A 16,302-nucleotide genomic window follows, 5' to 3' on the forward strand; every position below is an offset into this window, starting at 1 on the left:
ATGAACCCCAGGGCTTGCAGTATTTTTGTTGCAGATAACCGGGTTTTGGTGGCCAGTAGATTGAAGTAGTTTGTCAGATAGATTTGTTTCTCTGGAGTGAAGAATGCCATCTGGGAAGTTGTGTTTAAGCTTGCTCCCAGGAATACAATCTGTTGGGCTGGGTACTAGCTGTGCTTTCTTTTCGTCGATGGTGTACCCCATTGAAGTCAGAAGTCTCTTTACAAATGCCAGGTTTTGTAGTAGCAAGTCCTGACTGTCCGCTTGAATCAGACAATCGTCCACGTATGGGTAAATCTGAATGCAATTTTGCCTGCAATGGCTGCAGCTACGCACTTTGTGAATACTCTGGGCGCAGTAGATAAGCCAAAGGGAAGTGCAGAGAACTGATAGTGCATAGAGCCTGCTCTGAAGCATAGGCATTTCCTGCAAGATTCCCTTATGGGGATGTACAGATAGGCTTCTTTTAAGTCTAGAGTTGCTAGCCAGGAGTCCTTAGCTAGCATAGGAAGCAGCTGTTGGAGAGTTAGCATTTTGAATTTTGGAACCACCAGAAAGGTGTTGAGAACAGACAGATCCAGGACAGGACGCCAAGAGTTTTCTTTTCTGGGGACCAGAAACAGTCTGGAATAAAAACCTTGACCCCTTTGTTCTGCTGAGACAGATTGAATAGCCTTGATGCTGAGAAGAGAAAGTACTTGCTTTTGAGCCTCTGCCCACTGGTCTGGGGGGAGGTCTGGCCATCCGCTTAGGGTTGGGAGTGAGTGGAAGTGAAATCTGCATCCCTGGGAAATAATGTTTAAGATCCATCTGTCTTGGGTAATGTATTCCCAGTTTTTGGAATGCAGGGCAAGTTTCCCTCCTAAAGGTGTAAGTACTTGGGCAAGGCTTGGAAGAGGTAAGGATAAGTCATTGTGCCACTTTACCATAGGATGGTGCCTTACTACTCCCTGTTTTGGACGTGGGTGCACTCCATTGCTTAGATCTCTGCATAACCTGAGACTGAAGTCTTGGTGGTCTGCTGCCCCTGGGCTTGGACTGAGAAGGCATGGAAGGGACTGGAAAAGCCCAGTTTTTTGAAGGCCAATGCCTACTGAATCGAGGTGGCTGTACTTGTAAGAAACCTTTAACAGTCTGTATCAATTTCGCTTTCTTCTCCATTCTTTTGAGGACGTCTGCTTTATTACCAAATAATCGCTCTTGGTTTAATGGGGAATCCGGTAATTTTGCTTTGACATAATCTGGCAAGTTTTGTTCCTTAAGCCAAGCATGCCTTCTAAGAACAGACCCAGTGACAGCAGCCCTGCAAGATAATTCTAAGGCATCAAACCCACATTGCAAAGTATGTTTACCAACTTGGTTAGCAGAATGCATTAACTCTTGTAAATCTTTTGTGTTCTGCACAGTCAGGAATCAACATCACTTTCTGTTTAATTAGCTCCAAAATATGCTGCTGGTACTTTAACATATGAAACTGGCAATTTAAAGCCCTAATGGCAAGAGTAGCAGAGGTGTATACCTTCTTACCCCATCTGTCTAAAGCCCTAGAATCCCTGTCTGAAGGGGTAGGATTTTTGGAAGTTGTAGCCTTAATGCCTTTAGGTCCCTGTGAAATGGTCTCTGGATCCGTAGTAGGATTCTTAAAAAGGAATTTGTGAGAGTCAGGTACTTTATAGTACCGGTTAGGTTTTCTGGGAGCTGGAGGTAAAGTATCAGGGGTAATGCTGGATTCCAAGAAAACATCATCTACAATTTCCAGAACAAGAGGGATAGCTAGAGGCCTGTGCTGAGGCAAGTTTAAAAATTCCCTGATTCTCTTTTTGGACTGAGAGTAGTCCTGGCTCCCCCAGCGGAAATGCTCTCTAAGGGTATGCAGGGTTTCACCAAAAGAAAAATCTTCTGGAGGGAAAGCAGAGGGAATGGAAGCCTCTGCATCAGAATCCTCATAGGTAGATAAGGGTATGTCCTGGTAGGTAGTCAGAAGGATCAGAGTTAAGATTCCTGATCACAAGAATCAAAAGGAAAATCAGTTCTTGGTCTCTCTGAGGGGGAAGGTTGACTTCCCCTAATTAAGGAAATGAGGTCTTCAGCGATTCTAAGCATTTGTTTTTGTGGCATGTGGGCCTGAGAATGCGCTTTGGTCATCAGTTTCCTAGGTGCAGTGCGAACTCTAGGCCTGAGAAATTCTGTATTTTTGGTTTGAAATGATGTCATCAGTTTAATATGTAAATCGGAAGGCCTGAATACACCTTCAGAAGCCGATGCCTGCAAAGCGGCTCTGGACCCATCAAAGGTAGAGACATCCACAGGTTCCATAGTCGAAGTAGCATCTCGCAGCATACCGGACTCCGAATGGGTTTCAGTAGAGGGCTGCAAATCTGTAGAAGCAGATATCAGGAGCTGCGAAAGCGCCTCACTGAGTACCGGTGGACTGGTGACTAGCTTAACAGTAGCGTCGTCAGCAGTTTTGGACCTATACGGTCCGTTTCTGTTTTTATCCGTGCGTTTTTACAGAAGATCGGTAGTCGGATGGCTTATCGAAGCCATTTCGGAGTACAGAGATAGAGAATGAAAGAATTTAGCTACAAAAATTGCCCAACAATTGCGTTGAACAAGGCACAAAACTGACAGCTAGGGACGTCATGGTCTGGGTCTAAACAGGTGATGCAGTAAAAATAAAAATCTCTGTGAGGTATTTGCTTTCCACAGGCAAGACAATTATTAATTTTTTCTGACATCGGTTAGATCAAGAAAAAAGGATCCCCAACGGGGTACTTATCTTTTAGAAGACTTCAGGTCTGAAACTCGAAAAACGAAAATTTCAGGAGGTGGCCGACTGGCACTTGTGAAATGCTTCTGCTTCGGGCACCGCATGGCAAGAAAGACTGGTGTAATGGCGTCGGATGCATGTCTTATACCCCTGACGACCTGACATCATGGAAGAAGCAAAAGCATCCGACGCAAAAATCCCAACACTCTGGTATTCAGGCCAACTGAGGACTACCTGCAGGCAGATAACCCAAATGTCATGACTGCAACAGTGAAACACAAAAAACATCTAAGCAAGCACGACTTAGCGATCAAAAGTGAATTGGAGAAATGGAGTACCACAAGACCCCATGATAAACATGAGACACTGGGTACGACTTATCAGAATGAAGCAGAGGAGAACCCCCCCCCCCCCCGAAATCACTGTACTAGTGAAGTTTTACGTTTTCAAACATGACTACATTTCAGATGTGGTAGTCGAATAAACATGCAACGTTGGGTAGCATTCTATATCATAAGGCAGCTGAGAAATTATTTCACAAGAGTTAGCAAACTAAAGCAATAATGCCCGATTGTGAGCCCTTGCCCAGCTTAGTGTGTGACAGCAGCCGTGCTTTCAGTCTAGTTACTCCAGTATCTATCACAGTTCTTTAGTAAAACATCACAAGACCGAGACAAGAGGAGGTAATGTCTATGCTCAAGTCTCAAGCATGTAAACTGCCATTGGCTCCTGCAGGAATTCTGAGGAATACAGATCATTTCAGGCACCATCTTAACTCACTGTCTTCAACAGAGCTGTCGATAAAGTTACTTTCTAACGTTTATTCACTGAATCCTAGGCTTTCTGACAAAATCAAGTTCTAAACTCACAGCATACACAAGGTATCATACGTCTAGAATCATAACTTTGATATTGTAGTACAAGCAGTAGAACTGTTCACTTTTTCACTAAGTGAACTGGACTACAAAGGCCTCTCTTCAGTCACAATCTAGCTGCAGCAATGTAAAAATACAAATCCATAAACATGTCCATAGAAGTTATACAAATATTCAATTCAGTCAGAATGCAAGCTAAAACTTACAAAGTACTACAGGATACAGCATATGCACATGTATATTCTAAAAATAAAGCAAACTGCATAAACGTAGTGATGCACTTACTCATAAAATGAATTTTGTCCGTCATGATAAACAAATTAACATTAATTTTTGTAATGTTTTGTAAACAAATGTGCATCAGCAAATGTTCATGCTCTGGCAAACTCCCAAAAGCAGTTTCTTTCATCCAGCTGTGTGCATTTACTGAGGCCAAGCAATTTTGTGCATGTTTCTTGGTGAAGATATTTAAAGGCCTAAGAAAATTATGACTTAACATAATTTTGAACATAAACATCACTTAACATTTCTTTAGCTGTTCCAGATGGGATCAAATATCACTGACAGTTGCGGTGGCCATCATTTTATTTATTTGTTTGAATTTAACTGGGATAAAGAACTGATCCACAAGGACTACTCAGATTCTGTCCAGCAGCTGTGTCTAGTTAAACTTTAAGCTGCTTTCTTTCGAAAACTTGTATGTAACATGGCTCTGCACCTACTAATTTGAGTGTAAATATGCAAGCGTTGATGCCTGCAGACACTATGAGGCTGACCCTAGAGGAATTGCTACAATTTAACAAGGTAAGGGAGGACATGCACTCAAGGGTACAGCACAGCTGAATATCCAGTGTACATCTGGAAGGTACACCAGCCATGTAAAGTTCGGAATAAAATGCTGAAGAACTACAAATACCTTGGTACATTCTGCTCATCATTACTACAAAATTAGCTGCAACATACCTAGGAGACTGAGGCTGCGGCGTGGGGGAGGAGGGGGTGTTGGCGGATGAGGAGAGTTGGCCCCACGATGGGAAATATCCACGTCCACCAGCGATACTGTCTCACCTGCATATTTCAAATGACAATAATATATTGGTAAATTGCAACATCGAGGCATCTATTACTCAGTTCTTACAAAAGTGTCTTCAAGTCATAATTCAAACAAGAATAAGACACCCTCCCAATATCTCCTCATTCATCATCTTTAAAATCACAGGAATATACTATTTATTATTTTAAAACACATTTTGATTCCTAATAAATGACTTATTGTTTTACACTCCTATCAGTGCTCCAAAGGCCCGTCTCTCCTGGTCCACATTCAGCTGGCCTGTTTCAGCCATAACATGATGTATATACCAACCACAGTAAGATACTACACAAGTACCATAGGGTACACACCAACTATGGGAGAATATTCCCCATGTCATATGATGCGCATACCAAACATGGGAGGAGACTGCAACAGTCACATAACAGATACACAACCATGGGAGGATGTTGTACAAATCACAATAATAAACTCCATCTATGGGATGGCAATGCCAAAGCACCTTAGTACCACAAACACCAGCCATGGCCTCATCCTTCTAAAAGAATCACTTTTGCTGCAGCTCTAACATCATTACACAAAGACTGTAAACATCTGTCAGCTTCCCAATGGCACAAGTACTTCTTATCTTGAATCACTTTTATCTCAAGCAGAAGCCACAGTGTCATGTCAACTGACAAATCCTACCCACAGGAGCCTTTACTTAAATCAGCAATTCAGCATACTTCTCATGACAATGCAGCATTTGAAGTTAAAGTGAGACTGCAATAGTCAACTCTGTGCTACATAGGGCTAGAGCTTTGAATGTGACAGGCAAATCAGGACGAGGTAGTAAACTGATGGGTGAAGGAGCTAATAAGAGAGGGTGGGAGTGAATGACTGACACTGCTCGACCATCCTAAGAGAGTAGAGGAGCACTTAAGATTAGTCAAGCTAATTTCACTCCATGGCCTGCACTGGGCATGTACAGGACTGCACATATGTACAGGGAATTTGCAGCAGGGCCCTTGTGTCAGGGAACAAGCGTATCAGCTGCCACAGCTAGGGTAATGGCCAGAAACAGGGAAAAAAAAATTCTTATGGTTGCCAGAATGACAGCTTTCTGTCTGCTGATGGGGAACAAATGGGTATGGCCATAGTAAGGTTACAGTGTCAGTCAGGGGACAATAAAAAAGGATAAAAAAAAGGGGGATCTACCTCCTTTTCTAGCAGGGTAGCAGAATAAAACAAAGTAGCAAACTATCTTGGCAGTATCAGCAATGCAGTTTGTTTGTGTCTTTCGGCTTTTCCCGGTTAGGGGTCACCACAGCGGAACTCCAGTCCGCTAATGATTGGCAGTAGATTTTTACGTGTTAGCTTGCCGGGCCTAATGCACAACCTTCAATGAATGCAGTAATGTTCATAAATACAATATGTACATTACAGCGTAAAAAATAAGCAGCGTGCTAAACTAATCAAGATATTTTGCGTGCAAAGGGTGCACAATACAAAACTATCCCTAAAACAACTAACTAGACGGGTTGTATAAGTTATTAATCAACCAGTACATAGGAACAAGATAATATACATAAGTATGTGAAATAAGGCATGGAGACAGCTGCTGTAAAGTACACAGACAACGTGCTTGTGTTTCAGACCTCTGCTTTACACAGCTACATGGAAACACTCTGAAAACACACACTAAACAAGTAATTTATGAGGAGACTGCCTCTCCATTTTCACTTTCTTTTGTTTCCCTTCACCCTGTTCACGGCCCACGGTATGAACGTTGAAGTGTGGGAATGGAGTTAGTGACATAATCAGAACAGATTCACACAACCTGTGCCATGGCAATGAAAACTGGCTTTAGGGCACAGAACACCCTCTCACTACTGCATCAGTAAACTGAAACACATCTAATGCAGCAAATCTGTGTGTAGGACCATGACAGTGGTCAGAAAGCTTTGCCACAGGCATCCAGCATAAAACAGAGTGAAGAAAGACAGTGCTGAGGAAGGGATTTGTTTCTGTAATAGTAGTAGGAAGTTCAGTAACAGTTTGTGCCTCACACATTTTCATCCGCACCACAGACGCTCTTACCTGTGAAGACAGGGGCGAAGGAGACTGGAGAAAAGGCACTTTGGGTTCTTGTAAGCCTCGGTTTCCTGAAGGAAGATAAAAATAAAAAAAAAATGACATTAGTACACAAACTACAATCAACTATCTCCTCTACGTTATGAAAGAAATCAAATGTAAGCTATGAGTCTGTTACTTCCAAGTCCCTTTACAGTAAAAATGATTTACTGCTACATTTATGAGCTCTACATAGCATAATATATTAACAACCACAGAAGTGTATAACCATTACCAATTAACTGCACCATAACTGTAAAAATAGCAGCAAATACCTCCACTTTATGAGTCATCATTAAAAACACTCTCTTTCAACTTGTTCATGTTTATTCTACACTCCTTATATTGCACGTTTTCACTCATGTGTTGAAGATTCTTCTCTCCTTGAGACTCCACTGAAAATAGGCCTTTCCTGCAGGATGTTCATGGTTAACAAAGGTAAGCGAATGATAAACATTAATCTTTCACTTGCAGAAAGTTAAAAATGTTACTTAGCAAAATACACCCACTTTGCCAGTAAGTGAACAAATGCTGTCTCAGGCCAATACTCCTCACCACAAAAAAAAATAACCCTGGTGGTCGGTCAAAAACACCAGCATTTCTAGGCTATAAATGTCAAATATCAGTCAGATGCTTGTCTTACCACCAGTAACAGCAGGGTTGACTAAACTACCCACACCTCTGGCAAGCAAATGCTATCTGTCAGTAGTTAACAACATTACTGCTTCAAAAAAGTACCACAAATTACCAGCTATCACACGCGCAGTACGCAGCAAATCAACAGCCCTAAAATCACGTCCTTAAAAAAATCCATCAACTAGAAAACAAACATGTATTTTAAAATAAATAATATAGTACGTTATGCAAAACCTTAACTCCCAGCAAGTTAACATGAAAACAAAGAGACGACAGTAAATGCACACACACCCAAAAGCAACATGAATGCAAGCACACACACACTCTGACTTGTAACAGATATTTCAGGCAATGTGCCACTCAAAAACACAAAATGTCAATCCATTAACATTAAGGCATTAGCACAAGCAAAGTGTAATCACACTGGGGAGAGACAGTGACACCGGAGTTGGCATTACTGGCCTGTAGTGGGTTCCCCAGTTTGGTTCTTTGCTAGGCTGCTTTCTGAGTCTCTTCACATTCTTCTTGTATCTGTCTGGGTTTTCTACTTTATTTGATTTCCCAAAGACATGCCATGCCATAGGTAAACTACTGACTGTTCAAACTGAGCACAGCTGTGCATAACATCCATAATTATGTATATGTTTACCCTGCAATGGGCTGCTGCTCCATCCAGGATTAGTTTCTCTTCCTTATGTGCAGGGAGTGCAGGCCAGGATAGCTTCTTGGTCCCTAAACAACCATGAAAGGGACTGAGTGGGTAATGCAAGAATGAATGAGTGAATAAATGACCAAGATGTACTTATTGTGAAATGCCACCCATTTTAAGTACAATGTCATAAATCATGAGAAAGTACAGCTGTGTACACTTACCATAAATGTAGATGTTCGAGTGTATTCACTGTTGCAGTCATCACATTTGGGTTCTCTGCTTGCAGTAGCCCTCAGTTGGCCTGATTATCAAACTCTTGGGTCTTGTGTCGGTTGCTGTCTCATCTTCCATGACGTCAGGTAGTCAGGGGTATAAAGCATGCAGCCGACACCATTACATCAGATTTTCTTGCCCCAGATGTCAGGTGCCCCCTAATGGGAAGCAATTAAATATAAATATACAAGGTAACCTGTAGAAGGTAAAACATATTAAAAGACACCAGAAGCTGTCACAGGAAACAGTTTAATCCACAAGCCACAAACAGTTCACTGAACTGTCTCAAGATAAATATACAAGGTTATACCTCCAACAAAAAAAGCAAATACACCAAAAAGCTTTTAAGCATAGTAAAAGAAAACAGAGGTATAGCCAAAAGAAGTCAGAGGGCTGGAGGGAGGGTAACCAGGACTGCAACAGTGAATACACTCGAACATGTAAATTTATGGTAAGTGTACACAACTGTACTATGTTCTTCATGTTTCACTGTTGCAGTCATCACATTTGGGTAGATTCCCAAAGCTAAGTATGGGAGGAGGAATTTAGATAGCATTAGGACCAGCTATAAGTCCCTGCAAGACTGCAGTGGCAAAACCAGCTCTGGATTTAGAGAAAATAGGCAAATGGTAATGCTTGGTGAAAGTATGTACAGAACTCCAGGTAGCAGCTTCTAGGATGTTCCTGGTAGGGACACCTCTGAGAAAGGCTGTAGAGGTAGATGCAGCCCTGGTTGAGTGCAGTCTTATCCCCTGTGGGATAGGTTTTCCATGGTGCTTATAGCAGAAATGAATGCAATGGCCTATCCATTTAGAAATGGTTTGTTTTGAAATGGCCTTCCCCTCTGCCCCTGCAGCAAATGCCACCAGCAGTTGTTCAGATTTCCTTTGAAGTTTAGTCCTGTCCAAGTAAAATCTAAGTTGTCTGTGCACATCTAAGGAGCGCAGCATCCGTTCCCCTTTGTTCTGTGGATTAGAAAAGAAGGTTGGCAAATGAATGGACTGATTAAGAGCCACAGTGGATACCACCTTGGGCATGAAGGAGGGGTTCTGAGGGACACCCTGTCCGCATGAAAAATGATGAAAGGCTCCACTGCCATAAGGGCCTGTAATTCAGATACCCTTCTTGCTGAAGTGATTGCTAAAAGGAAGGCTGTTTTCCAAGAAAGGAATTTTAACTCTGCACTTGTAGCTGGCTCAAAAGGAGGTACAGTAAGTTTTTCCAATACAAAGTTAAGGTCCCAGGCTGGAGTTGGGGCTCTCCTGGGTGGTCAGTTTTTGGCCCCTCTGAGGAACTGCTTGAGCAGTGGATGAGAGAAGAGGGGTGGTTCTGTGTGGTAATGAGCTGAAATGGCTGAGGCATGAATTTTGATGGAGGAAAAAGAAAGGCCCTTGTGAAGCATCTTAGTTAAGTATTGAAGAATCTGAGGTAAATTGGACACTGCTGTGCCATCCTTTGAGTTTGGTTCCAGGAACAGAATGTTTTCCATTTTTCAGCATAAGATTTTCTAGTACTAGGCCTCCTTGCCTCCAAAATGACATCCAACACTTGTTTACTGAGGGATGGTAATGGAGAGGTCAAGTAATTAGCCAGGCTGCCAGGTTCAGGGTTTGAAGCTGAGGATGCAGAATCTGGCCCTCCTGCTGGGACAGCAGGGTAGGAGTCTAAGGCAGGTGCCATGGTGCCAGCAGTGACACACTGTGCAAGAGGGGGTACCAGTGTTGGCGTGGCCAGTCTGGTGCAATCAGTATTGCCCTGTTTGATCTTTAGTAGTACTTTGGAGAGGCAGAGGAGGAAAGGCATAAACTAATAGATTTTTCCAATTGAAGGACAGGGCATCCACTTTCCAAGCTTGTTTGTGGGGAGTCCTTATGCAGAATTTGTCCAATTGGCAGTTCTGGGGGGAGGCAAACAGGTCTATATCTGGGCTCCCCCATTTGTTTATCAACATGTTGAAAGTCTTTGGTTCCAGTTTCCACTCATGTGGGTCCATGAGATTTCTGCTTAGATCGTCTGCCAGTGTATTTAGCTTTCCTGGCAGGAATTGAGCCTGTAAATGCACTTGGTAGCTCAAGGTTGTGTTCCACAGAGCCATGGCTAGTCTGCAGAGGGGGAATGAATGGGTCCCCCCTGCTTGTTTATGTACCACATAACAGTGGTGTTGTCCGTCCTTACCATTAATTGTCCTGGAAGAATGTGGTCCTTGAAGGCTGTCAGAGCATTCTGTACAGCTAACATTTCTTTTTGATTGATATGCAGGTACATTTGACTTCTGTTACATTTGCTCTGAATGCACTTCCCTGCCAGGTGAGCCCTCCATGCATTGTCTGATGCATCTGTTGTTAGGGTTTGGGCGGCTAGAGGTAGAGTGAATGGTAGTCCCTTGTTTTGGTGGCAGTCCTCTTCCCACCAAAGGAACTCTAACTATAGGAAAGGTATGATAGGAATCATTGCTTCTAGACCCTGAGAATGTTGACACCATAGGCTTTTTAGATACCATTGTAGTTTCCTCATATGCAGTCTTGCATATGGAATTAAGAGAATGCAGGAGGCCATGAACCCCAAGGCTTGCAGTATTTGCCTTGCAGATAGCAGGGTTTTTGTGGCCATTTGTTTAAAGTAAGCTGTCAAATGAATTTGTTTCTCTGGCGTGAGGAAAGCCATCTGGGAAGTTGTGTTCAAGCTTGCTCCCAGGAATATAATTTGTTGACAGGGTACAAGATGTGATTTATTTTTGTTTATGGTGTACCCCAGACAAGTTAGCACCTTTTGTACAAACGCCAGATGATTCAAAGTATATCCTGGCTTTCTGCCTGAATTAGTCAATCGTCCAAGTATGGGTATATTTGAATATTTCTTTGCCTGCAAAATGCAATGACTGGAGCTAGGCACTTTATGAATACCCTTGGCGCAGTAGATAAGCCAAAGGGCAGTGCAGAGAACTGATAGTGCATGTAACCTGCTTTGAAGTGTAGGGATCTTCTGCAAGATTCCCTGATTGAGATGTGCAGGTAGGCTTCCTTTAAATCCAGTGTTGCCAACCAGGCATCCTTGCCTAGCATAGGAAGCAAATGGTGAAGAGTTAGCACCTTGAATTTTGGGATCACCAAAAAGGTGTTTAGGATAGAAAAGTCCAGGATAGGACACCATGAGTTGTCTTTTTTGGGTGCCAGGAAAAGTCTTGAGTAGAAACCTCGTCCCTTTTCCTCTTCTGGTACAGTCTGAATAGCCCTTATGTTTAGGAGAAAGAGTACTTGCTTTTGAGCCTCTGCCCACTGATTTGGGGGTAGATCTGGCCAACCGTTTGGGGTTGGTAACATGTGGAAGTGAAATCTGTTTCCTTGGGAAACTATATTTAAAACCTATTTGTCCTGGGTAATGCGTTCCCAGTTTTTTGTCTGCAGAGCAATCTTTCCCCCTAAAGGAGCAGTCAGTTGAGAAGGGCTTGGAAGTTTTAAAGTTAAGTCATTAAGACAGTTTACCATAGGGCAGAGTCTTACTACTCCCTGAGTTGGAAGTGGGAGCCCCCCACTGCTTAGTCCTGTGCGTACCTTGGGACTGAAGTCTGGGTGTTCTGCTGGTTCTGGGTTTGGACTGAGAAGGTCTGGAAGAGGCAGGAAAGGACCAATTCTTAGAGGGCCAATGCCTCCTAAATCTTGGAGGCTGAACGTGTAGGAAATCTTTAACAGTTTGCATAGATTTAGCTTTATCCTCCATCTTTTTCAGTATTACTTCTGCTTTGTTGCCAAACAGGCGGTCCTGATTTAAGGGAACACCCAGCAATTTAGCTTTAACATGACCTGGCAAAGATTGCTCCTTAAGCCAAGCATGCCTTCTAAGTACAGACCCAGTGACAGCAGCCGTGCAAGATGCCTCTAGTGAATCAAAACCACATTGCAAAGTATGTTTTCCAACTTGTTCAGCAAAATGCATTAAATCCTGTAAATCCTTATTTTCAGCACAGTCAGGAATCAACATCATTTTCTGTTTAAGCAATCCAATAATATGCTGCTGATACTTTAACATACAAAACTGGCAATTTAAGGTCCTAATGGCCAAGGTTGCAGAAGTGTATACCTTCTTACCCCCATCTATCCAACGCCCTGGAATCTTTATCAGAGGGGGTAGGATTTTTGGCAGTAGTAGTCTTAATGCCCTTGGGTCCCTGTGAAATGGTCATCAACAATGTCCAGTACAGGGGGGACAGCTAAAGGCCAGTGTTGGTGTAGGAGTAAGAAATCCCTAAGTCTCTTTTTAGAATCAGAGTAATCCTGGTTTTCCCAGCGGAAATGCTCCCTAAGAGTATGCAAAGTTTCACCAAAAGAGAAATCCACTGGAGGGGAAGCAGAGGGAATGGAGTCTTCTGCATCAGAATCCTCATAGGTAGATAAGGGCAACTCCTGGTCATCAGAGGAACAGAAACTTCAGAATCCTGATCAGAAGTATCATAGGCAAATTCAGTCCTAGGTCTCTTAAAGGGGGAAGGTTGGCTTCCCCTGATTAATGTAGTAAGGTCTTCAGCCATTCTTATCATTTGTTTTTTAGGCATAGAGGCCTGACCATGCGGTCTGGGCATCGATTTTTTAGGTATGGTTCGAGTTTTAGGCCATGAAGAAGAAGATGGAGTTGGTTTAATATGCAAGTCAGTAGGCCTGAATACACCCTCAAAAGCCAGTGCCTGCCCAGCGGCCAGGGACCCATCCAAGGTAGAGACATCCGCAGGTTCCACAGTTGAAGCATCTCGTGGCATACCGGACTCCGAATGGGTCTCAGTAGAGGCCTGCGAATCTAAAGTAGCAGGTATCAGGGTCTGCGAAAGCAACTCACTGAGTACTGGCGAACTGGCTACTAGCTTAGGAGAAGCATCGTCGGCAGATTTGGACCTAGGCGGCCTGTCTCTGTCTTTATCTTTGCGTTTTTTCGGAATGTCGGTAGTTGGATTGCTTACCGAAGATATATCTGGATAATTGAACCGAGTACCAAAATATTTAGAAGCGTAAATATACCGAAGACGAATAGTTTGCTGTTTAAATAAGGCACAAAATTGACAGCGAGGTGCCTCATGGTCAGGGCCTAGGCAAGGAATACAGTACGAATTAAAATCTTTATGAGGTATTTGCTTTCCACAAGAAATACAATTACTGACTTTCACTGACATCGGTTTAGAGCAAGAAAAACTTTCCCCAATGGGGTACTTAGCTTTAGTTGAAGACTTCGGTTCTGAAACTCGAAAATGAAAATTTCAGGAGTCAGCCGACCGGCACTTGAGAACTGCTTCTGCTTTGGGCACCACACGGCAAGAAAGACTGATGTAATAGCGTCGGCTACATGTTTTATACCCCTGACTACCGGACGTCATGGAAGATGAGACAGCAACCGTTGCAGGACCCAAGGCTTTGATAATCAGGCCGACTGAGGGCTACTGCAAGCAGATAACCCAAATGTGATGACTGCAACAGTGAAACACGAAGAACATCCAGGTATACCTAACTAAACTGTCAAATAACATTGACAGTCTTATGATGCAGCCATTTAAAGTAACTATGCAGCACAAAGGGTTATCACCAGTGACAAATCCAATTCAACGAAACAAGCCCAGTAACAGGCAAATAAGCCTACAACAGATGCAATCAATTTTAATGATTAATACACCTTCTTCCTGGCAGTATCTCAACACCACACATTATCAGCAAAAAGTCAAAATGGATCTAGAACAAACGAGGGAAAGCTTTTCAATCAAAATCAGTGCTGAATATAAATGGAGGTATTTAAGATTGCTTTATGTCTTTAAAAGACATTTCAGTACAGGTCAAACCCCACACACTTCGCACACAAGGGGACTCCTGCACTGCCAAGTCGCACTACTAACACCGCTAAAATAGCTGCATCTCAGGTTAAGGCAATGTACCTAGTACAGCAAATCCCATTTGATGAGCATACATTTCAGCCAATTATCACACACCAGGCTGTCACATAGGTTGGGTGTCACTGTTAAATAAGGAATACTGACATTAGTCAGGTCTATGTTATGTTTTCAAAATGGCATAAAGACAAATGCTGTTTCAGCGACAAATAAACAGTGAACTCTACAATCAGCAAAAGCCCAGATCATCGATTTTTTTTCCCAGGGAAAAAAAAAATCAGTAGGCCAACAAGACACAACACACAGTTTCAAACAATTCAAATTGGGGGACTTTGCCCCCTCATACCCCCCAATGTGGGGTGCTGTGCCCCCACACACCCCAACTAAACATACCAACTCTGAGATCGCACTACAGTGGGGTAAAGGGCAATTTCAAAACGATGGACAAGCGATTTTTTTCCCCTAGGAAAAAAAATTGCTGACCTGGGCTTTTGCTGCATGTAGAGTTCACCATTTATTTGTCAATGAAACAGCATTCGATCTTATGCCGTTTCGGCAACATAATATAGAACCGCATTAGTCATCCTAATCAACCATTAGTTTTGTTGTTCCCTTAACAAAAACTATAGAGAAATACATTCACATACAACTACTTTATCATCTAAGCAAATACAACCTTCAGTACAACTGAAAACATGCTTTCAGGCTTAATCTTGGTACTCATACTATTTTACTGGACATTACAGAGTCCACTCATGAATATTTCATGGCTGAATTATAGGACTGGTCTTTATGGACCTCTACAAATTATCTAGTGCTGCTGACCATGCAACACTTCTTCTGGCCCTTAGTAGAAACAACCTTTCAATCAATGCCCTTCAGTGCCACTAAATGGCTTAAAAACTGTGTAGAAGAAAGACAACATTCGATCAGATGGAGTGGTTCCAGCTCACATCCGTTGTCAGTTCCTGTTACAGTTACTATGGCAATAGTAGCAGGACTTACTCCTTTTGGGGGGTTTGCATAATGGTTAAGGTGTTTACCTCAAAGACACAAGGTACAAGGTTTGAGTCTCACCTTTACATGGCGAGGCTTAAAAAGACACCTTAGGGTCATTAACCTAGTAATTACCTATGAACTATCTTTTTGAGTGACATGGCCTACCGCTATGCAGAGACAAATCTGGTTCAATATTCTAATGGCTCTTGCAGTGCTTGTCATAATACAAAAAATATTAGTTGATGACTTTTCACTTGACACTGACCTTGGGCCCTGCTCTAGGCCTTTTCATTCTCTCCTTACCATAGTGATACCAATTTCGTCTGAACAGCTTATGTGCTAGTGATTCCTTCTTTTTCCACTGTGGACCTCTGAAAAAAGTTGTCTGTCTTTGAAAATGACATATTAGTTGTATCAGTCATGTTTGTGTGTGCTCTTACCTCTGAAAAGTTATTTGTGCACACCTTTCATTTTACACTTCTAATGTCCTTACATACGGGGTCGGGAGGAACAAATGGGCTTACAGAGTTCGGGTTGATGGTCATGGGTAGAAACAGGGCCAAAAGCATTGCTGCTTGCACAACAAACCAATAAATAAATGATGACAAGACACACCTCATCCAATTTTCTCCACACAACACCTCTTACTATCTTCTCACAGCAAGCTGCATATAACACAAATTCCACTACAAAGGAGAGAAAGGAAAGAATATAAGGAGATGGATCAAAAGAAAAGGAAAGAAGTGTGGAAAAGCCTAAATATTGTGGCAAGTACAGAGATCTCTTGGAACAACCTCATGTTGATCGGGATTTGATGCGGGAATGGTTGAGGAGAAGTGATCTCAAACCAAAAGCTGAAGGGTTACTAATGGCAGCATGGGATTACAAAGTCCACTGAACATGTGGGAGACACAGACAAATGCAGGTTTGGTAAAAGAGAACTGGTTTCAGTCACACGTCTTGATGTTGGGTGTGATAAACTCATGACGGAGGGCCTATATACTGAAAGACATAATAATGTATATGTGGCAAGACTGTTGCATTGGGGATTGTGCAAACATTACAGTACTG

General features: G+C 42.5%; 1 protein-coding gene across 2 annotated transcripts in view; it reads right to left on the minus strand.

Annotated features, from left to right (window-relative positions):
• The window catches only part of SOCS7 (suppressor of cytokine signaling 7), a 939,941-nt gene that overhangs the window by 655,502 nt on the left and 268,137 nt on the right, over nucleotides 1–16,302 (minus strand). For both annotated transcript variants that reach the window (XM_044055367.1, XM_044055366.1), the window contains exons 2-3: nucleotides 6,776–6,840; nucleotides 4,606–4,710 (exon numbers count right to left, since the gene is read on the minus strand). In XM_044055367.1, the coding sequence (XP_043911302.1) occupies nucleotides 4,606–4,710; nucleotides 6,776–6,840 (170 nt within the window). The remainder of the gene's footprint in view (nucleotides 1–4,605; nucleotides 4,711–6,775; nucleotides 6,841–16,302) is intronic.

Source organism: Protopterus annectens, chromosome 13.part0 (genome assembly GCF_019279795.1).
Source record: "Protopterus annectens isolate FY-2018-M chromosome 13.part0, PAN1.0, whole genome shotgun sequence".
NCBI lineage: Eukaryota > Metazoa > Chordata > Ceratodontiformes > Protopteridae > Protopterus > Protopterus annectens.